The 23,419-nt window shown below is 41.1% G+C and overlaps 1 protein-coding gene across 4 annotated transcripts in view; it reads right to left on the bottom strand.

The window, feature by feature from the left end:
- Positions 1 to 23,419, bottom strand: part of cbfb (core-binding factor subunit beta) — a 59,911-nt gene that overhangs the window by 9,592 nt on the left and 26,900 nt on the right. For 3 of the 4 annotated variants that reach the window (XM_078400511.1, XM_078400512.1, XM_078400509.1), the window contains 2 exons: positions 9,687 to 9,803; positions 1,784 to 1,879 (listed from right to left, as the gene is read on the bottom strand). In XM_078400511.1, coding sequence (XP_078256637.1) covers positions 1,784 to 1,879; positions 9,687 to 9,803 — 213 coding nt within the window. Of the gene's footprint in view, positions 1 to 1,776; positions 1,880 to 9,686; positions 9,804 to 23,419 lie in introns of all 4 variants that reach the window. The other variant, XM_078400510.1, reaches the window with a different exon arrangement.

Raw genomic sequence — 23,419 nt, 5'->3', positions numbered from 1 at the left:
AGGGTAGTGGAATCCAAAACTAAGTAGTATAAGTTTAAGGAAAAGGGGAAAGAGCTAAAGGGGAAACGAGGGGTATCTTTTTCCACTTAGAGGGTGGTGCATAAATGGAATAAGCTGCCAGACAAAGGGATAGAGGCGGGTGCAATTACGACATTGAAAAGACACCTGGACTGGTACATGGATAGGATAGATTTAGAGGGATATGGGCCTGAAGTAGGCAATTTTAGACTAGCTCAGTTGGACAACTTGGTCGTTGTGGATGAGTTGGGCTGAAGGGCTGGTTTCTGTGTTGTGTAGCTTTAAGAAACTCTAGAAAAATAAACCTTTGCCACATCCTTAAATTGAAAGTATGTTGATAAAATGATTAAATGTAATATTCCACGTAGAACAGATTATAGTCACTTACAAAGACATGCAATTGCAGTATGTGTAATCAATAGTGAGTGAGAATACTGATAATAGCCACCTAAAATGTATTTAATGATACTTTACAGATGGCTGATATGGAAAATGGAAATACAGGAGTTAAAAGGCACTTTTGGGCAAGGAGGAATGTATCGTGGGAACCCTTATTGTGGCGCAGACCGAGAGCAAAATGTTTCAACCTTGGGAGGAAAAAAACACAAAATGAAATTATTCATGACAAAGAATACTTGCTTAAAATGTATTTTGAACAAAGGAGATCAGGCAGTAAAAGTAAACATAAAGGAGAATTCTTCTCCATTGCCAGGGTGAGGCCCAATGCAAACTTCAAAAACACCACGTTTTGCCTGTGTAGTCTACAACCCAATGGAACGAACACTGAATTTTCTAATTTCAGGGAACCTTTACCTTCTGCATTCCATTTCTCTCTCCCCTTCTGGTCTTCCCATTTTAGTTTCCTTTCCCATACCCTCTTACATCATCCCATCACCCATTTTTGCCCTCCAGATTCTTTCCACCTACTATCCACATATCATACCCACCGATTTCCTCCCCCAACCGGTTCTATTTGCCCTTCATCTCTCCCTTAATGTTTCTCATTATCACCTTCTGCCTTTTCTTTCCCTTGTTTCTTTCAGCTATCACCCACTTGCCTCTGCCTCCTAGTTCCACTACTTCTACCCCACTGACTCTATCTGCCTGTCATCTTTCACCCCTCCTTGGTTCAACCACCGGTCCTCAACTCACCCCAGCCTTCTCTCCTCTTTATATTGATCATCTCTCCTCTCCACTCTCAGTGCTGAGGGGTCTCAACCTGAAACCATTATGTTTGGCAAGACATGGTGGGCCAAAGGGCCTGTTCCAGTGCTATACTGTCTATAGTCTATTCTGCTCTGAAATGTTGACAATTCCTTCTTCTCTTCCACAGATGATGCTCAACTGCAGAGTTCCTCCAGCAATTTTTTTATTTGATCCAGATTCTTTTGCATGCCCTCATTTCTAACACATTTGGTCCCACCTATCACCAGCTAAAAGCAAATTGCTAATGGGACTCAAGCAAGTCAGGCAGTGGAGGGAAGTGGACATACGATGTTTCAAGTCGGACGCTTCTACATTTTGGGGTCCCGAACTGGAACATCGTCAGCCCATTTCCCTCCGGAGATGCTGCCTTACCTGCCGAGTTCCTCCAGAAGTTTGTTATTTGCTCCAGATTTCAGCATCTGCAGTTGTCTGTGTCTCCAAATATAGCTGTTCCTAGATTTCAAGAGCACATCCTAGATTTCAAGAGCCAGCAGATTAATAATCCAATTTCCCCCCTCCCACAATCCCTAACTTAACAAGAGGTTTCCTAACCTCTCACCTCCATGTCGTCTCGATGGGACCGGTCTCTGTCTTCAAAATCTCTGGTTCTTCGTCGGGAATCCTCAAACGCCTGTTGCACCAGGGTATCTTCCTGCTATAAAAAGTAATAAGTAACACCCGTTTTATTTTTGTTTGCACTCAATGGTTAATTAGAAGTGGTAAGGAGTTCAATAATTTTCTGTTAAATCTTAGAATGACATTCTAAGTTTGTTTGCACAACATAAGCATAATTTTGGAACATAGTCATAACTCACAGATGATAAAGCTTCTGTCTAATGAAGCATAGGTTTTGGTACATACCAATAGTCAATAGTCAATAGTCGTTTATTTGTTACATACACATAAATGTGTAGTAAAATGAAACATTACCCGCAGTTGAACAATAAGACCAATAAGATTAATCAATAAAACTGCAATAACACATACAATCACAACTAACACCAAACAAAAAGAAACATCCATCACAGTGAGTCTCCTCCAGTCCCTCCTCACTGTGATGGAAGGCCAAAATGTCTTTTTCTCTTCCCTGCCGTCTTGTCCCGCGGTCAGGCTGTTGGATTTGCCACGTCGGGGCGGTCGGGGCTCCCGATATTGAAGCCGCCGCTGGGCGGTGAAAGGTCAACGGCCTATTTCAGGCCGCGCCGGACGGTGAAAGGTCCGTGGCGGGCCGACCCAAGCCCCGCGATTCGGGGCGGGCGAACACGCTGCCTCTGCCGTTGCCGGAGCTCCCGATGTCGGCCCCCATCCAGGGGTCTGCGGGCTTCCGACGTCCACGCGGCCCGCGCCGGAGCCTCCGGAGACGAGTCGCAGCCGCGCCCGCAACATCCGCAGGCAGCCAGCGCCGCAGGTGGTGAGTCCGCGCCGCGGGCTCTGCGAACCAGAGCCCCAGGTGTTCCCAGGTGAATGGCCGGTGGTAGGCCGCAACGGGAACGGAGACACGACACAGAACAAAGGTCACGTCTCCGTTCTGGAGAGAGAATGTTACAGTTCCCGTTCCCTCCCACCCCCCCCCCCCAAAACATAACATACAACACTACATCATATTAAACTACAATTCAGACAAAAACAACAAAAAACACAAAAGACAGACGGACTGCAGGCAATGAATATAATTAAGGTTACACATTTCTCTTTCAAATACAATATAGTATTGCATGTGAAACATATCAATGTGATTGTAAATTGTTAGAGAAGCCATGAATTTTCAGGTTTGTTAAATAACAAATGTTACCAATATCCTTTTCCAAGGCTTTCAAATGTCACTCTGAATACTATTTGACTCGGTCTTAAATTTTACTGGTCTAAAATAATTACTTGTGATAATTTTACAACTAAGCTATGTGGTCTGAGAAAATGGGTAGAAAGTGAAGCCAAATTAAATACATTTAAATTTACTGGTATTTCTCTTATTCATATTTGGGAGAAAACAAATCATTATATGAGGTCCTACTGCAGTTGTACAGGGCCCTGGTGAGACCGCACCTGGAGTATTGTGTGCAGATTTGGTCTCCTAATCTGAGGAAGGACATTCGTGCTATTGAGGGACTGCAGCGTAGGTTCACCAGGTTAATTCCCGGGATGGCAGGACTGACATATGATGAAAGAATGGATCGACTGGGCTTATATTCACTGGAATTTAGAAGGATGAGAGAGGATCTTATAGAAACATATAAAATTCTAAAGGGATTGGACAGGCTAGATGCAGAAACAATGTTCCCCATGTTGGGGGAGTCCAGAACCAGGGGTCACAGTTTAAGAATAAGGGGAGGCCATTTTCAGCCAGAGTTGTGAATCTGTGGAATTCTCTGCCACAGAGGGCAGTGGAGACCAATTCACTGGATGTATTCAAGAGAGTTAGATATAGCTCTTGGTGCTAATGGAATCAAGGGATTTGGGGAGAAAGCAGGAACAGGGTGCAGATTCTGGATGATCAGCCACGATCATATTGAATGGCAGTGCTGGCGGGCCCAATGGCCAACTCCTGCACCGATTTTGTATGTTTCTATTTCTCCACAAACATTCAGCCACAATATTGTGTCCAGTTCTGGGAACCACACTTTTGGAATGATGCAGAACAGATTTAGCAAACTCCTTGTAAAGAAGGATATCAGTAATGTGGATTGAGATAAAATCTAAAGTTGCTTTTGGTAATGGCTGTGAGGCGATCTGAGATATATTAAAAATTATTGAGGATCTGGACATTGTAGATAAACTGTTCCCATTGGTATATGGGTAAACAAAAAACCTAGGATATTGAATGGTTGATTAACAAAAGAACCTAAAATGAACTTTTAAAATATATATCTATAAACAAACTGAGGGGATAGTGCCTGAAATGCAACGATAAGGGGAGCGAGGCAGAGGAAACATTCAATTATAGCATTCAAAAGGGAGCTGGATAGCTATCTGAAAGGAAAATAATTTCAGAGTTATAGCGAGAATATGGGACAGTGTGATAAGCTAGAATGTTCCAACACAAAGCTAGAATAGACTCAATGAATTGAATAGCTTTCCTCCATGCTGTGACTATCTGTGGTTCTTTCTCAGATTCTATTCATTTCATACACCTTTTATTAAAACACACGTGTTTCCATCTGAAATTGAGATTTAAAGAATGAGGGAGGGAAGCATAGAAAACAGGTGCAGCACCCGCAACGCTATTCAAAATGATCATGGCTGATCATCCAAAATCAGTACTCCGTTCCGGCTTTCCCCCCATACCTCAGCCCTAAGAGCTAAATCTAACTCTCTTTTGAAAATAATGTTACTTGGTAGCTAATGCATGATAGAACTGTGACTTTGGAAACCCAGATTGCCATCTCACGGGTCAATTATGCATAGTGCATTCTCCCAATTGCTGCAGTCCAGTCACACCCTTTGTTTATTCACCCTGTTGGCTCAACGACATGCTTCAATAACTACTGACTTGCAGCACTCATATCCATGAAGTGCTTTGAGAGATTGGTCATGATGCAAACCAACTCCTACCTCAGTAATGACTTGAATCCATTCCAATTTGCCTACCAGCACAATAGATTGACAATCTGTGCGACCTCACTGGCTTTAACTTGGACAATAAGAACACATCAGGCTGTTCTTCATTGACGTGTAGGAAAAAAAACGGCAGATGCTGGTTTAAATCGATGGTAGACACAAAATGCTGGAGTAACTCAGCGGGTCAGGCAGCATCTCAGGAGAGAAGGAATGGGTGACCTTTCGGGTCTGAAGAAGGATCTCGACCCGAAACATCACCCATTCCTTCTCTCTTGAGATGCTGCCTGACCCACTGAGTTAGTCAAGCACTTTGTCTCTACCTGTTCTTCATTGGCTACAGCTTGGCATTCAACAGAAAGCAGGTAACTAAAGGCCAGTTAGCCTAACATTAGTGGTGGAGCAAATGGATGTAATAGCAGAATACCCAGAAAAGTCAAAATGTATTTGTGAAAGAGAAATGTTTGACAAAGTTACTATAGCTTTTTGGAGGTGCAATTGGTAAATTAGATAAGGGAGAACCAGTGAATGTGGTCCATTTTGATTTTCAGTAAGGTCTTCGATAAAGTACCGCATAAGTTTAAAGGAGACTAGACTGAGGTGGACCCGTCGGGTCCAAACCTCTCCTGCGGGTCTCTCCTAGGGCAACCATCCCCAACTGACGATCCTGCGGGTTCGGCAACCCTCTCCAACTGACGAAGCCTGTTGCCGGGCGGGGAGTGTCCCCCGGGGCCGTGGGCAGGCGAGGGGGGACAGGGAAGGGGAGAGGGAGCCACTCACCTCGGCCCCCCTTGGAGGAGACAAAGACAGCCTCTATGCGGCCTCCCCCACGAGTAGCTTACAGGCTCTTAAAGCAAAACTAATGTCTTTGCCACGGCTGCAGTCCGCAAAACGCCATGCCTCCCCAGGCCAGGCGGCACCATCAAAAGCCACCAACTGTCGAGGTTCAGCGCTACTGCAGCTCAACGTTGAATTCCCTTTATCCCCCTCTCCTCCCCCCACTGACCCACACAATCCCCCCTACCCCACCCCCACTTGTCCCTCCCCTGCCCCCACCTCCCCCAGCCCTGCCTCCACCATTCCCCCTCCCCTCACCCACACCTCCCTCCCCCCACCCCCACTCTCCCAGTCCTGCCTCCACCCCCATTCCCCCTCCCCTCACCCCCACCTCCCTCCCCCCCACTCTCCCCCGCCTCCCTCCCCCACTCTCCCCTCCTCCCCACCCTCTCCCCATCCCCACTATCTCCTGCCCCCCCCACTGCCCCCCTTCCCCCCCACTGCCCCCCTTCCCCCCCACTGCCCCACTCCATTCCCCCCTACCTCACCCCCACCGGTCCCTCCCCTATCCCCACCCCCACTCCTCGAGACCTTTCTTCAGACTCAAGTACTGATCTTTCTCAGCGTGACAGGTGGTAACAAGTAGAATATTGGGGGTCAGTACTTGGAATCCCAGATAATCTGGATTTGAATGAGAGATCCAAATGCACTATTTCTAAATTTCCCAAGCTGTGAACAAGAGGCAAAGTGGTTTAGACAAGTTGAATGGTTTGACAAATGCATGGCAGATGTAGCATGCAGACTAGATCTGGTTAGGATGTTTCCCGTGGCTTGGGGTCTAAAATAAAAGGATCATAGCCTCAGGATACAGGATAAAATATTTAGAACTGAGTTGAGGAGACATTTCTTCACAAAGTATAGTGAACCCAGTGGAATTCTCTACCACAAAAGGCAACTGCGACCATGTTGATGAATGTAATTTAAAAAGGTAGATATATTTCTTGATGAAGGTCATGGGGAATGGGAAGGAACATTACAAGAGGATCAGACAGAACAGATTCAAGGGACAAATGACCCACCAGGCCCTTACTCTCTATCCTCAAAACAATTAGTCTCACAGTTATAGCCACAAGAGATTTAAAAAATACTTCCAAATAATAGCTGCTCTGTATGCCAAAAACAATGGGAGGTAAAGTTGATGAGGCATATAAAGACTCAATACTCCATAGATATTCTCCTACTGAGCCATCTCAGAAAGTGTCACCTCTTCCCTTCCCCACCCCTCGAAATGTTGTTATTCTTAATTATCATGAGTAGATAGGGAATGTGCAGGGTTCACTAGAAAACCATGAATACTATTCGTAGAAACAAAGATGCTGGTTTAGTGTGTTTAGATAGCAGGCTGGAGATTAGATTCCAATTTTAACATTTCTTGCACCATGTCTTCCTTCCTCAGAGAAGATAAGGACCGACTAGGGTGAAGGTCACTGTAATTGGAAACTCCAAATACATGTGGAATAATGCTGTTGAAATACTGATGCTAAATCCAATTCGGTTCTTGGATTTTTGCCTTGATTTAAGAGTATGCACAAGTGAAATCAAAGTACTAGGCAAGTATATTTTTTGTACATGCTCTAACGTTAGTTGGGAGCAGGGAGGGGTAGGTGATAGAGGTGGAATACATTGCCCAAATTACTTCAAAGGGGCAGGAATTGGGAGAAGACAATTTAAATTATGGTCAACAGAGACCTTTGCTGCTGTTATGAAAGAATTGGGATACGTAATCAACCATGGCTTACTTTCAGTGTGAGAAAGAGAAGGAAAAGTACTGTGATCATAGTTTTTTTTTTTTAAACTGGAAAATAATTCTGTTTTCCTCACCATTTTGCATATTTTATAATCTAGCAACAGTTTCAATTCAAACCATTCCGAAGTGATGAGTTAATATCATTTGTATGACCAATTTTCTTATGTGACAATGGAAAAATCAGGAGCTTAATTTTTATGGAACTAAGTATTTGTTGAAATGGAATTTCATACTCGGTCAGGCATGAGCTTACAGCACAGTTGAGCCATCATGCAGTTACTGGCGCCCATTTAAGAAGCCACAAGTGTTATCAAATTAACCACCTAAAATTGGACTAATAAACAGGCATTTAAAAATGTACTATAGATGTAAATAACAATGAAAATTTAAAAGTGTGTGTCTCACTTCTTGTAAACAGAAACACGAATACATTCCTGCCAAAACCGGAACACTACTTACACTACTGAAGAAGGGTCGCTACCTGAAACGTCACCTATTCATTCTCTCCAGAGATGCTGCCTGGCCCGCTGAGTCTACCCACACTTCTAACTAAACTCAGTTGACAAATTAGATGGCTTCTTTTATAAATACCACTGCACTAGACACGACACTAATCGAATCACTGAACGAAAAGTATACTATAATAGTAGTATAGCGATTTCACGTTAGTTATAGTCAACAAAAGTTTGTAAAATATTAGAAGTGGTGCATTTTTTGCTGGAAGTAAGAAATTGCTGCACCCAATTATTTATGGGATAATGCTGGAATGGCCTTAATCTTAAACGCATCATCCTTCATTCCAATGATCTAGCCACCACAACCCTCTGAAGTACATACCATTGCTACGTGAAAAAACATACATATTACCATTTATTAAAATGTCTGTGCAAATTAACTGCTGCTTTTTCTATATTAAAATGAAAGTGCTTAATTTGCTGACAATTGCTTGGACAACCCAAGGTCATAAAATATGTTATTTGAATTACGAATTACTTTTTGTTACGGTTTCAAACTTAGCAAATTCTATTGAAAGGTCTTGTGCTGGACTGTTAACTCATTTGACCCACAATTGGCTGTGTTTCCAGCATTTTCTGTTTTTGTTTCAAATTTGCAGCATCTGCAGATTACATTTGTGAGATGCCATCTTGGGTGTTTATACAGTTGATAGTCCAGCAACGATAAAGAAATATAAAAAAACAAAGTACTGGAGTAAGTGAGAGGGATTTCATTGGCAAATGGTTGGTCAAAGGCCAGAGATGAAAAGGCAAAAGTCCGTGAGATAAGCATAGTAGAGGCATGAAATGTGAAGCCAGAGAAAGGAATATATGTGCAAGGGGACAAAGGAAGGCAAAAGGGGGAGAGGATGTGGGAGTAATGGGTGTAAACCCAGGTGGGGGATAATCTAGGGAAGAGACTATGGAAAGAAGGAGGTGAGGGTTGTGTTTTTTGGTTAGTTACCTAAAACTAGAGAATTTAATGTTCATAGTCTTGGGTTTTAACCTACCCATGCAGAATATGCATATGCAGACATCTACAGACTATACCTGCTCCTGCAGTATGTAAACACATGATTTAAGAGGAGCACATCAGCTGGCTCCTCACGCCATTCAAAATCATGTTCAGACCGACACTAACCTCAACTCTGCATTCTTGCCTATCGCTGGTAATGTTTCAGTCACTTGCTTCCACCATCCTTTGAGGAAGAGTGTTTCAAGGACTCACGAGCTTCAAAGGCAAATGTAGTTCATCTGCCTTAAATGAACAACCCCCCCTTTTTTTAAAAGAATGGTTTTGATTCTTCCACAAGAGAAAACATAATCTCCATATCCATCCTGCCAAGACCCCTCAGGATTTTCTTTTCACCCTTTGCAGCAAACTCAACAAGTCCTCAACAAGATTAATTAGACCATAAAATAGGTCATGTAATCAGGAGTTGTATCATCTTTGATAATTTAGATACTTAAATGTCATACCAATAACCTCAAGACAAAAGTCCTTTAGAATTCAAGATTATTTAGCCCTTTAGACCAAACTTCATTTGACAACACCGAAAGAATAACTAATTCAAGACATCTGCCATTTAATTAAAATCCATTTTAATCACTGCATTTAGAATTAGATTTGCATGTCCCAATCATTTGTGAGGGAGTGTTGTCACGTCACATGACGTGTTTATAAACTGATTTCTCCACACTCTCCGTGCCAAATGAACATCTTTAAAAACAAACTTAACACAAGCTTTATAAATTAAGCCGTGTGCTTAACGGAATTAATAGATTTGCAAAATCTAATTTGGAAGCACCATGTCTAATTTTAATGTGCTTACCTGTGCACGATCTTCATCAAACTCAAGACAGCCCATGCCATCAAGACGCTGGAGGTCAATCCAGCCTTTCCAGATCACACAGACACCATTAAGTATCATGGGGGCCTTCAGGTATACCTTTATGAAGAATAAGACAATTAATAAAATATTACATTGACATCAAATGGTAAATTTAAAATATCATGAAAACATATTAGTGGCAAAATTCTAGTCTAGTCTGCACCAAAAACATTTGAAAAAACAAAAATGTACAAAGATCTGCTGTGGATTTGGCAATTCCAATGGGAAATGTCAACAAGGCCAATGAATTAGTGGCAAAAATAGAATCAAAGAGGTGTGATCTAATTGCCACTGAAACATGGCTGTCGGGTGACAAAGGTTGAGGACCAAATATTCCAGTGTATTTGACATTTAGAAAAAGAAACGACAATAAGGAAAATAACCCAATTATTTGCATGCCTGGAAGATGCTATTCAGTCGGCAAATGACCTGGTTGCTATCTTCCAGGCTTCTATAGATTCTAGAATTGTTTCTATGGACTGGAGGGTAGTAATTATGACCCTACTGATTCGGAACGGAGATAAAGTGAAAACTACCTAATGATCATCCTGATGCCAGTGGTAGAAAAAATGCTGGAATCTATAATGAATGATATAGTACCAGAAAACATTGAAATTAATAGGACGCGTGGAGTCATGTGCAGAGTGGGTAAGGAGAAGCCAGTGGATGAGGTGTATTTGGATTTACCTAGATTGAGACACACTTACCTAGATTGAGAATCGGTTATTGTACTGAGAGTGGGGAAAAAGACATATCCTTCTCAGGCTCAGGTTTTGATGAGTGGGTTACTACAGGAATTGATGTTTGGGCCACAGTGGTTCACAATCCACATCACTACAATTGCAGAGGAAATCAAATACCATGTTTTCAAATCTTCTGGTGGTGCTCAACAACATTGGAATATAAATACGGAGGATGATGTAGAGAGACGGGGGGGGGGGGGGAAGAAAGAGATATGCACAAGCCGAGTGGGTGTACAAGAACTTGGCAAAATATAAAATGGAAAACATTATGTAATTTATTTCGGTGAAAATAACAGAACATTTCGTTAAATGACAAGAGATTAGAGTGTGCAGATATTATAGGTGTGCTGAAGGCAAACATGTGGTCAGCAGGGCAAATGGCCTTCATTGCAAGAGGATTTGATTACAGGAATAAAAAAAAGTATCAGTTTAATTACACAAGGATTTGGAGGCATTGCACTTACAACTATTGTGTATAATTTTTGTCTCCTTACCCAAAGATGCATTAGACTAGATCCAGGAATGCTGGGTTTGTCATTCAAGGTGATTAAAGAATACTTTCTCAGTAAAGAAAGATGAGGAGCTTTTATCAAAACTCAATTTCCTTTAAACAGGTCTTGATAATCAAGCTATATTGTCAATATTTCCCTACTCTGCAGAGCCTAGGACCGATGTAGGAGAACAAGGAGCATGCCATTTAGATTGAGATTTTTAAAAAACAATCCCACTACAGTGGAAAACTTTTGGAATTCTCAATTGAGGGCCATGGAGGCTCAATTGCAAATGTTCATTCAAAACAGATCAATACATTTCTGGATATTAGGCATTTATTAGAAAACGTTGCTAAATGGAGCAGCAGGCTCAATGGGCCCCATTGCCTGCTCCTGTTCCTATTCTTTATGCTTTTTTAAACATTTAAATGATTATTATGATTGTTTATATCATAATATTTCATTATTAAATCAACTGGAAAGAATTCTTCATCAAGTACAAGATAGCATCACACTGTAGTGAAACTGTGACTTTAGACTTGAATAATAGTACGGAAACAGGTCACTTCGGCACGAGTCCAAGCTGATTAGCAATCACCCCACACATTAACCTACACACATCACGGACATTTTTTTTACAACTTACCAAAGCCAATTAACCTACAAACCTGTACGCCTTTGGAGTATGGGAGGAAACCAGAGCACCCTGAGAAAACCATTGCGATCACAGGGAGAAGGTACAAACTCTGTACAAACAGCACCATAATCATGATCAAACACGGGTCTCTGGCGCTGTAAAGCAGCAACTCTATTGTTGCGCAACTGTGCATTTGAATTATTCCCTACTTCAGAGCACATATTATTTTACTGAACATGAAACTATGAAATCCTTTGGCATTTTGGAACATTTGGCTTAATGGCCGCTAAGTATTAAGGTGTTGAGGAGAAATCTAGTTTGGTGAGTAGCAACTACGTGGGCTGGAGAGAGCATTTCCGCATCTTCTGCAGATTATAGAAGGCCAGAATCATGCATGAATATATTAACCCACTTGTCCCGATTGTTATATTGTTATTTTATAGAAAGATTAGTCTTTTAACACAGATTTGTAAATGTAATCCCCTAACCCAATGATTCGAGATGTTCAGAAAGAGTACATTCAAGTATATTTTTACCAACTCTGAACTTCAAGGGTACAAGATGGCGTCGGAAATGTGGCAACTCATTTATACTGCCTCAGTACAATCTACCATCTCGCACTCTTGTTCTAAAGTATGACTGTGCCTTTGTAGTAGTAAGATTTTTAGTGAACTGTACGCAAAATAGAATTTCACTGTACCTAGGTGTATGGGACAATAAAGTACCATTGAACTCTTGAAGAGAAGATAGATTTTTGAGGATTTTTCAACATCACGGAATATGGGAATAAGACAAGCACATAGGCTGGCAAGGCATAGGATCAGTTACCTTACTGAATGCTGCAAGGACCATTAACCTACCACTGTTTGTGTTTAACGTCTGTTCCACACTGACTGAAAATTTCTTATTTATATGTTCACATTCTACATTTTCAAGCCGTGGATGGGTGTTCCCTTCAAACTGGAAAACAAGTATTTTTATTTGTTTGAGGTGAACATTTCCAAATTTGGTCATTATCACATTGCTGCGGGCTGCTATTCATAGCTGTGTTTCTACATTGCTATAAAGACCACACTTCAAAATGTGGTTCATTAGCTGCAAATTGCTTTAGGACATTCTCATGAACATGAAAGCAGCCAGATAAATGTCAGGCAGTCAAGCTCACTTAAAACAATACTATTTAAAATAACTGAACGATATAATTTGAATTAAATTTTCATCCAATGGTTCACAAAGTTGATTCTTGGATAATTAAACGTGATGCAAAACAAAAATCAGAACGGATTTACAAAAAAAACCTGCTTATGTTTCATGAAATATGGATTCTCTTTAAAGGTTTGCAAGTACAACTAACAGAAGACTTGTGTGAACTTGGATAATGAAAAGAAAAGTGAGTAAAAATGAAGATAACAGCAATTCAATGCTCTTTAAGATCTGAATGATTATAGGAGTATTTAGCTTTTTTAAAATGTCCACAACAGTTTGCACTAACAAGAAATACTTGTTGCAGCTCAAAGTTTTGACCAATTTCATTTTGCTTGTCAGGCAGGGCAAATTAAGTGGAAATAAAAAACTGTGGTCACAACTCTAACTAGTGATGGCTTGAAGGGTTGCACAGCATTAGAAATTTCCTTTAACTCAGTACTCTACAGTGCCCCATTAACCACAATTTCAAACTGATTATCTTGTGCGAAATGGCGAGCGATCACTATTTGAAGCAATTAGTACAAATTAAGACTACCATGACCAAAGCTGAATGACAGTACTCCCTTCACAGCACAAGAAAAAATCTAGAATAATAAAACGTGTAGGAAAAATACTGCAGATGCTGGTTTAAATCGAAGGTAGACACAAAATGCTGGAGTAACTCAGCGGATCAGGCAGCATCTCAGGAGAGAAGGAATGAGTGATGTATCGGGTCGAGACCCTTCTTCAGTCTGGAGAAGGGTCTCGACCCGAAACGTCACCCATTCCTTCTCTCCAGAGATGCTGCCTGACCCGCTGAGTTACTCCAGCATTTTGTGTCTACCTTAGAATAATAAAACTATTGCTTAGAGATGATAGCATTACCTGGTCATTGGTAGCAAGTAGAGCTGGAAATGTACTTGTATGCAATGAAAACAGATTGGCCTCAGCTGTGAGTTTGAATAGCGCACCATCTTAGACACCAGGTAGTCAAGTAAGGAATTAGTTCAATTTGAATTTCAACGAACTAAAATACGAATTCTCCATGTATCCCGTATGTTACAGGTATGGCTTGAACCCATGTCGGTTTGCGAGGATACTGATCACTTACATTTTGGATTATGTTCCTGCTCACATTGAACTTATTGAACACACACTCCGAGAAGAGCAAGTGCCACAAAAGGTTCTTGTAGAGGTGGAATCTGCATAAATAAATTATATGTATGAACTCCTAAATTGTCATTTTTGACTTCAAACTAAAATCTTTCTCTACAAATCCATCTCCACATATACTGGCTGATCTGCTGAGTATTTCCACCATTTAATTTTGTAATCTCTATATGGAATTGCTTTTGTTCTAGAGTTATGGCAATAAATTAGTGTAACATCCCAACGTCGAAGAAAATTAATTAAAAATTTGCCTGAAAAACAGTTATAAATCTCTTAAAAAGCTGCAGGCCCAGATGGGATGTACTGGCAAGATTTTCATTTCTAAATAGAAAATATACCAGAGGCTCAAGTGAATCAATTAAACAATGTTACTGCAATTCCCTTTATGGAGGTGGAAAGACATTATTGGATATAAAGTTTATGCATGCTTTAATGTATATAAACAAGGAAAAAATAATACTCATTTAATTACCTACGCCAACCCTTCTAATGCATATCAAAGATCCTTCACATCCACAAACCCTTATTAGCCACATTACTACAATTTCCTTTACCTTAAAGAACCATACCCAACTAGTAAGAGAAAATATCAGTCAGTGTAACAAATTGTTAACCACACACTTCCTTAAGAGTCTTAGTCCAACACCTCTCAACTCCAAAAGAAAATCCACCAGAGCTCTGCCTTTCATCACTTAAGATTCTTTACATACTCTTATGACAGAATTTACAGGAGTCATCATTACACAAAGGATGTGGAAGGGGGCTTGAGAATGTGGGTTGTAGCACTCATGAAATCTGGAAGTCCTGCAGATTTTAACTGCAGGAGTAGTTTAAATTTTTTCCTGTTTCCCAGCCAGCAGAAAAATAGGCTGGTTGATGGCTATTTGGTAAAACCTGTGTAAACATAAAACAGTACAGCCCAGGAAGGAGGCCTTCAGTGAACAGTATTTGTGCTGAACGCATGCTGGTAGACTCCAGATAGAGCAAGTAGTTGGGAGGAAAAGCTCAAGGATAACATCGTACGAAGGGAATAAAGAGTTAACTCAAAACAGTTGGGGGTTTGGGGAGAAGGGAGCACAAGGGAGCCCCTCTGTACCTCCTGGTCTACAAGCAATGCTCAAAAAGCAATTTTTTTTTCTTCCGTCTTGAACCCCAGGAAATCCAGACAAAAATGGCCATATCTGTGGCTCAGATTTATTAAACATTTAATTTTGGAACCAAGCTCATTAAAACATGCTGCCGACAGCATACCAGAAATGTAGAACGTTAAAGGCGAGGCAGAAGAGCAATACATTTATGATATGCAAGTTTGTTGATCTATCAATTGTAGTTTTACAAGAATCTAATAATGAGAACAACTAACTTTTCACTGGTTAATTTCATCAGTATGAAGGAAATAGAGCTCTACCTTGACTAATGTCAAGTGCAAACACTGACAAAAATATCCATTGATGTAGCTCTGAGTTCAAGGGAAATTGGTTAATTCAAAAACAGAGCTAATCGAATGATTTCATATTGCTTGCATAATGAAACAGTAATGATGTAATCTTAAGTTAAACTTGCTCGGCACCAATAAAAAGATACAAGCCAACTAGTGTACTTTTCAGTAACATAAAAAACAAAAGTTTAAATGCAGAAGGAAATGAACACTTTTCAACAGGTGAACTCTATTAGTTCTCAATGGTGGATTTGATTCTTCATGTACACCAAATATAACAATGCAAATAATTAACATTGAGCTGTCACATATGCTCAGTTTCACAATATGTGTTCCTTCAATTATATTTTACAAGATTTGGCTGCATGCAGTTTATAATGACCCAGAGCATCTGATCAACCATGCATTCCAGCTTGACCACATCCTAATTCTTTTCCCTACTCCTACAGTTGAGAAGTTTCCTTTTTCCTATGTTAATTCTATTTCCATTTTAGATGGAACAGCAGCAGTCCTAATCTTGCCCACGCACAACTTCTGTAATTGGAGATCATGAATCAGTGCGGTAACAACATCGTCCAGCAAATCCACACCAACAGGAAATGGCCGAGACCCTAGACAAGCAGTCTGCCCTCCCCCAAGTTTTTCAGCTCCAATGGAATCTTTCAGAGAGCTGCATTCCTATAGAGACAGAGCTCTGACTCATTCATTCATTCTCAGTCACATGAATCTGTCCATTCATCCACCAACAGACCACAGCTATCTTCACTACATCTTACAGTGCTCCCACATGCTCCTGAATCATCCACATTATCATAAGGTTCTTAATCATTAAGATCTTGTATCCTGTACAATTAGAAGTAGGAAAAAAGTATGCCAGAATATCATGCACACACCACTTTGAGTGTGTTTTAAATCAGAGATGGCATTGTGAAGATGCAAAAAAGACGAGATGCTGGAATCTGAAGCAAAAAGTAGGCTGCAGGAAGAACACAGTGGGCCAAGCAGCATCTGTGTAGGCAAAGATGTTGAGATATGGTGTATTAGCTCTGGTGTTAAGTCTCAAGGCTGCAAAAACAGAATTTGTCAACTACAAACAGAATTTGTCAACCCCTGACCTGATCAAGCACTGCAAGACTACCCTACTGCTTCTTTTGCATGAAGTCCTCTGCCAGTGCTGGCAAGAAGGAGCTGTACCACAGGACAAGAGGGATGCCACGATCATTACCCTCTACAAGAACAAGGGCGAAAGAAGCGACAGCAACAACTACAGAGGCATCTCCCTCCTCAGCATCGTCGGCAAAGTCTTTGCTCAGGTCATCTTGATCCACCTGCAGAAGCTGGCAGAACGTGTCTACCCAGAGTCACAGTGCGGTTTCCGAGCTAGAAGGTCAACAGTAGACATGGTCTTCTCCCTTCGCCAGCTCCAGGAGAAGTGCAGAGAACAGCGGATGCCCCTGTATATTGCTTTCATTGACCTCACCAAAGCGTTCGACTTCGTCAGCAGAGATGGCCTATTCAAGGCTCTCCCAAAGATCGGCTGCCCACCAAAACAGCAGAGCATGATCAGCCATGACCGAGGGGGCCTAAGAAGTAAGTCTCAAGGCTGCAAAAACAGAATTTGTCAACTACTATCCATAAACAGTGAAACTTCTGGGAATTAATGGCTTATAACCTCTCTAAGTGGATGGAACATTTCGATGATATGGGAACTTCAAGCCATGATTAGGAGCACTTAGAAGCCCAGCGTAAGTGGTGAAGGAGCACATTACCCACTCATCTGCCCTATGGGTGTATAAGAAAATAACTGCAGATGCTGGTACAAATCGAAGGTTTTTATTCACGGACTGATGGGTGCCCTATGGTTGTCCCGTCTATGAGAGAGTTATGAACCAAGGGACGTAGTTTCAAGATATGGGGCAAGTAATTTAAAATCAAGGTCAATAGAAAATCTTCTCATTCGTCAATGTACCTTTAAAAAAATCTCTGGCCTGAGGAGCGGCCAGCATTTATCAGCCATGATCATATTGAATGGCTAGGCATTCTTGAAGGCCTGGTGGCTTACTCTGTCTATTTTCCTGTGCTCGAGCCTACAAAGACACACTTTTGATCTATACTGCAGGATCACACGATCAATTGGCAGCTGTGGCAGGACTTGCACTCCATGACTTCCTGCAAGGTGAAACGAAGTTGCAGCTCAAGCGACAGCGAGGCATCACCACTGGACAAGCTCAATGCTTTTTACATTGGTGCATAGAATAATTAAACACTTAACAGTTACCACCATGGAAGAGCCTACAGTCTTCACATTACCCACCTCAGAAATCATCATTCCAGAGGAGAAGTCATTCTTTATTCAAAGGAACTGTCCAAGAGGAGAATAGAAAAAATCCTAAATGGGGGGGGGAATAGGCAGGTTTTTTATTTATGGATGGTCACTAAACTGACAAACTAAATTGGTTCCAACTCCAGTGTTTTGGTGAACTTTTGCCTCCGATTATACCCAATTCTCCAGCTCTGCATGTAGGACGAGCTTTAGATTATCTTTCAATTCAAAATGTTTCCTACTTCATTGCTATTGTAGACTCCTTTACCATTGGGGAAAATGAGGTGAGGGGGAGGGGGTTAGAATGGAATGCTTCTTGATCCCAGGATCTGCCACATTGGCAGCTTGCTCAGGGAAAGGTGGCTGATAGAGCAGAACAAGGCAAATCATTAGACTTAGGACAGATTTATATTCTGTTCAGATCCGCTTGGTGATACAGCTGATTATTTTTTCTTCCAAAGCCCTGTCCTACAGTAGAAGTATCAATTGGTACAATGGTTCTAACTCATATCATCTGGATAATTACATGGTTTTCTATTATTTTACTGTGTTTGATTTACTTATTGGGCGTCATACATGACATCTGCGATCCTACCACTTAGAGCTTGCCAATAACAGTCAAAGAAAACATACACTGACTCTTCCTTTGATAACTTGGTTGGGAGATATACATAAATCACCTCAATCTTTTCACCTTACAACAGAAAGCAAGGATATAATTCCACAGCATGGAAGGGGATTTAGTAATATATTGTTCTTCGATACTATAGACATGCGCTACTCCTTTCTCCGTGGTCAACAGTTACCCAGCAATCTATGTGGCAAACCATCATTGGAAAGCTTGATTAGAACTACATGTCTACATGTCTATAACCTACTTGAAGACTTCAGTCGAAAGACATTTTGACTCACCGACCAGGAAAGCAAATAAGCAACAAAAACATTGAATCTGGTTGAGCCAGACAGGAAATTAACTAAAATTAAGACTAGTCACAACATTGCTGGTGATTCATCTGATCAATATTCTCCACTGACTTTGTTCATTTACTCCAAGTCCCACATTTTGCTATGTTTACATAGAACAAAATGGGTCGGAGTGATTGCAATTTGGTCATTAGTACTCAGAATCTTTGGCACATATGGAACTTATTCAGAAAAATAAAAGCAAATGCAAAAAATTTAAAGAATTAAAAAATAAAAACTGCAAAGATCAAGAACTAAAAATGAAAATATTTTCTTTCACATAGCACTTCAATTAATTCTTTGAACTATTTTGAAATGCAATAACTGAAATACTTCGTACCATGTCAAATTGGCAACATTCCTTCCTAAAAACCTTCCTAACAGACAAAATAATTTACAACCTTGTTCAATACACAGCCACTCAATATCCTTATCCACATTCATTCCTACAATTTCTGTTGCGGTTTAGTGCCTTGGAAGGTTCAAGAAGCTGTTTGTTGATGGGAAGAAGCTGGAGGTAACGTTCTCAGAATTCTGTACTTTTTTCCCCTGCTGGCGATGGCGAGGACAGAGCATGGCCAGGGTGATATGGGCCTTTGATAATATTAGCTGCCTTTTTGAGGCAATGTTTCCTGCAGATTCCTTAGAATGGCAGGGAAGTTTATACCTGCAATGGACCAGGCATGGATGTCAGTGCCACTGGTTGATAGTCATCAAGGCAAGTCACCTTGCTCTTCGTGGCTGCCGGTATTATAGATGCCCCTTTAATGTAGATGGGGACCTTGGATCGTTGTACTAAAACGTTAAAAATGTCCGAAATCGCTAGCCTGTTAGTCTGCACAGGTTTTGTGTACACGGCCACAAACACAGTTAGAGCCGGATACTTTCCTAGGTTTTGCCCTTGGAGGGTTTTCTGAAGGATCGACATGATCACAACGGTGTACTCATTCTGATACTCTGTTCATTTATGACACTAAGGACACTGAAGAACTTGCAATCTTTGAACTGTAATTGCGGAGCATTTGGATTGCAGTAACAATTGGATCGCAGTAACAGGATCGTTCCGAGTCAGCATGGATTTACGAAGGGGAAATCGTGCTTGACTAATCTACTGGAATTTTTTGAGGATGTAACTAGGAAAATTGACAGGAGAGAGCCGGTGGATGTGGTGTACCTCGACTTTCAGAAAGCCTTCGACAAGGTCCCACATAGGAGATTGGTGGGCAAAATTAGAGCACATGGTATTGGAGGTAGGATACTGACATGGATAGAAAGTTGGTTGACAGACAGAAAGCAAAGAGTGGGGATAAATGGGTCCCTTTCAGAATGCCAGGCAGTGACTAGTGGGGTACCGCAAGGCTCGGTGTTGGGACCGCAGCTATTTACAATATACATCAATGACTTGGATGAAGGGATTAAAAGTACCATTAGCAAATTTGCCAATGATATAAAGCTAGGTGGCAGTGTGAACTGTGAGGAAGATGCTATGAGGTTGCAGGGTGACTTGGACAGGTTGTGTGAGTGGGCGGATGCATGGCAGATGCAGTTTAATGTAGATAAGTGTGAGGTTATCCACTTTGGTGGTAAGAATAGGAAGGCAGATTATTATTTGAATGGTGTCAAGTTAGGAAAAGGGGATGTACAACGTGATCTGGGTGTCTTAGTGCATCAGTCACTGAAAGGAAGCATGCAGGTACAACAGGCAGTGAAGAAAGCCAATGGAATGTTGGCCTTCATAACAAGAGGAGTTGAGTATAGGAGTAAATGTGAATCTGTGGAATTCTCTGCCTCAGGGGGCAGTGGAGGCCAATTCTCTGAATACATTCAAGAGAGAGCTAGATAGAGCTCTTAAGGATAGCGGAGTCAGGGGGTATGGGGAGAAAGCAGGAACGGGGTACTGATTGAGAATGATCAGCCATGATCACATTGAATGGCGGTGCTGGCTCGAAGGGCCGAATGGCCTACTCCTGCACCTATTGTCTATTGGCTCAGCACCTCTGTGCCTCTTCAATAGCACTGAGGTTTATGTTAGTCAGAAATAGGTTCATCATTATACATTACCTCAGCGTCTCTTAAGTGTCCCGTTTGCTTTCTTGCTGTGATTATTGTCATGACCAATACTTTAAAGAATTCAAAATTGTTTTCCTTAAATCAGTGCCTTCTGCTCTATTTACTACATTTCTACTTTCAAAAGTTAAACAGTAAAGGTCCTTCTGTGTAAAAACAATGATGCATTACAAGCTCTGCCTTGAGTAAAACTGTACCATGCTCTATGTTTAACCAAGTAGTTAGTCAAATGATGGGTCTGCTGCTTGACCTACTGAGCATTTCCAACAATCGCCTTTTTAATTTCACATTTCCAACAACTGCAGTTTTAGCTTTATGAGTTCTCCAACACTTTCTCAATATTCTGCAAATGCTCAAAAGCCCCAAATGATTTTCAACTTTACAGTTTAAGCAGGTATCTTGTCTACTAACCTTTGCAGTAAGTATTTGGAATGACTATTCAATATATGAATTTCAACATTCTTGGTCAAGTAATTATTTACACATGTGTCTGGGGAGGTAGGCCTTCTTTGAAAGTTACATTTTGCTGGAATTACTCAACCCAATCTTTGAACTAACATTCTGCAAACAGGACATCTGTGGTTTTTTTGGAGAGCTATCAATCTCTGCAGGTAACACATATTTCTCTTAAATAAAATGAGAAAATGCTGAAAATGCACAGGAGATCAGGCTGCATCTTTGTCAGTAGATCAAGTTGGATCTTAATCAGAACTAGAAAGGGTTTTCGATCGGAAACATTTACGGTTTCTCTTCCCAGTCGTGACCTGACTGAGTATTTCCAGCATCCTTAGATTTTCAGCATCTGCCGGTATTTAAAATTTTCATATTGGTTTCTTATGTTCCTCCTTTGTAGCATTCAATAAGCATTTTCAGCACAGTTCTCCAACTCAAGAATATATCTGGCCACACCAACAAAATGATTTTTGATCTTTTAGACAAAATGCAAGTGGTTTCCACACTTTGTCATGCAGTTTTAAGTTTTTCCACTCAGCTGTTCCAGCATTAGCAGACTTTCACATTCTTCCTTGCTGTAATTTTGCTTCAAAAATTGATTGATGCAACTTTGTGAACAAGTTCTGCAGCTGGACAAAGAAATGCACCTGCCTTTGATCTGTAGAAGCTGCACAAACATACTATTCAAACTACTGTCAGAAAATTTAATCTTTAGGGCCCATTAACCGGTTTTATTTCTTTCAGCCATAGGAACTTTTTCAGGACCCATTAATGAAAAACATTATCAAAAAATATATATCAGCATCACACTTTTAAACCTATCTCATTTTAATCACCAATCATAATAATCCCCAAGGTTGATAATGTATGCAATGGGAGCTGCACCATGCTCTGTGTATAATAACAGTTACAGAGCTAGTGGAGCTTTAAAGAAGAGTGCCTGCTTCAGTCAAATTGTAATATAAAGATCACCGAAGGGTCTCGACCCAAAACGTCACCCATTCCTTCTCTCCTGAGATGCTGCCTGACCTGCTGAGTTACTCCAGCATTTTGTGAATAAATACCTTCGATTTGTACCAGCATCTGCAGTTATTTTCTTACACCTTCTTACCTAAGGTAGACACAAAATGCTGGAGTAACTCAGCGGGTCAGGCAGCATCTCTGGAGAGAAGGAATGGGTGATGTTTCGGGTCGAGACCCTTCTTCAGTCTCGACCCGAAATGTCATCCATTCCTTCTCTCCATAGATGCTGCCTGACCCGCTGAGTTACTCCAGCATTTTGTGTCTACCTTCGATTTAAACCAGCATCTGCAGTTATCAGGCATGCGAGGGAGGTAAAAAAAAGAGGAAACGAGCCGAGCGCTTGTGCGAAGCGTACAGCGGGGGGCAAAAAATTGGAAAGTGTACACACAAATTACTAGTTTCAAGCCTCTTTTAGTGCATTTCAAAGTAAAAACAGACATTACAAAATAATGTGAATATGTCACTGTATACCAATAACATTTTGAAGTAAATTCCCACATTAATTGATAATCAGCCCAAAAAGGTGGTAATTGACTTTTCTGCTGTGTTTTATATTTTAACCCCGTCTTAATTAATTTAGTTATATAATCTTGCACTTAAATTTAATATTTACTCATTACAGTTCCATCGCTGATTTTCTAGCACTCTTGGTTCCAGAGCTTTGCTAGTATATCCAGCCGGCCAAGGAAGCTTTGCTGGCTCTAGCTGGGCTGGAGATCCAGAGCCTCGGCCGCAGGTTGCAAATTCAACCCACCGATCGGCCGTGGAAGTCCTGATGAGGTCGAGATTGGCTGCCTTGCCCAGCCAAGGTGCCACATTTTCTGGGAGACTTCTAGGGCGCAGGGAATTTCTCGCGGAACCCCTAGCGACCTCTAGCAGAACCCTAGTGTTCATTACAAGTCTATACATCGTTTTTTTCCTTTTTTTCCGATCCGATTTCTCAGTTGGTAAACGTGATTTTGACAAAGTGAAAAACGTGGAAATCATGCAAAAAGTGCAGAAAATTGATTTTAAAAAGCGGAAATCCGCGGAAAATTCCGACTTTGATTTGTGTGCAACTCAATCTAACAGAAGTGTGGTTTATCAATACAAAGCTCACTATATGGAAGTCTCAGCGTGATATACTCTCCCCCAGAAATACATTTCACTGGTATTAATGGAAAAGCTCCACAGAATAACT

Source organism: Rhinoraja longicauda, chromosome 6, assembly GCF_053455715.1.
Source record: "Rhinoraja longicauda isolate Sanriku21f chromosome 6, sRhiLon1.1, whole genome shotgun sequence".
NCBI classification, from domain to species: domain Eukaryota; kingdom Metazoa; phylum Chordata; class Chondrichthyes; order Rajiformes; family Arhynchobatidae; genus Rhinoraja; species Rhinoraja longicauda.
The sequence above is the reverse complement of the archived record's forward strand: the minus strand, read 5'-3'. Positions and strand labels throughout refer to the sequence as shown.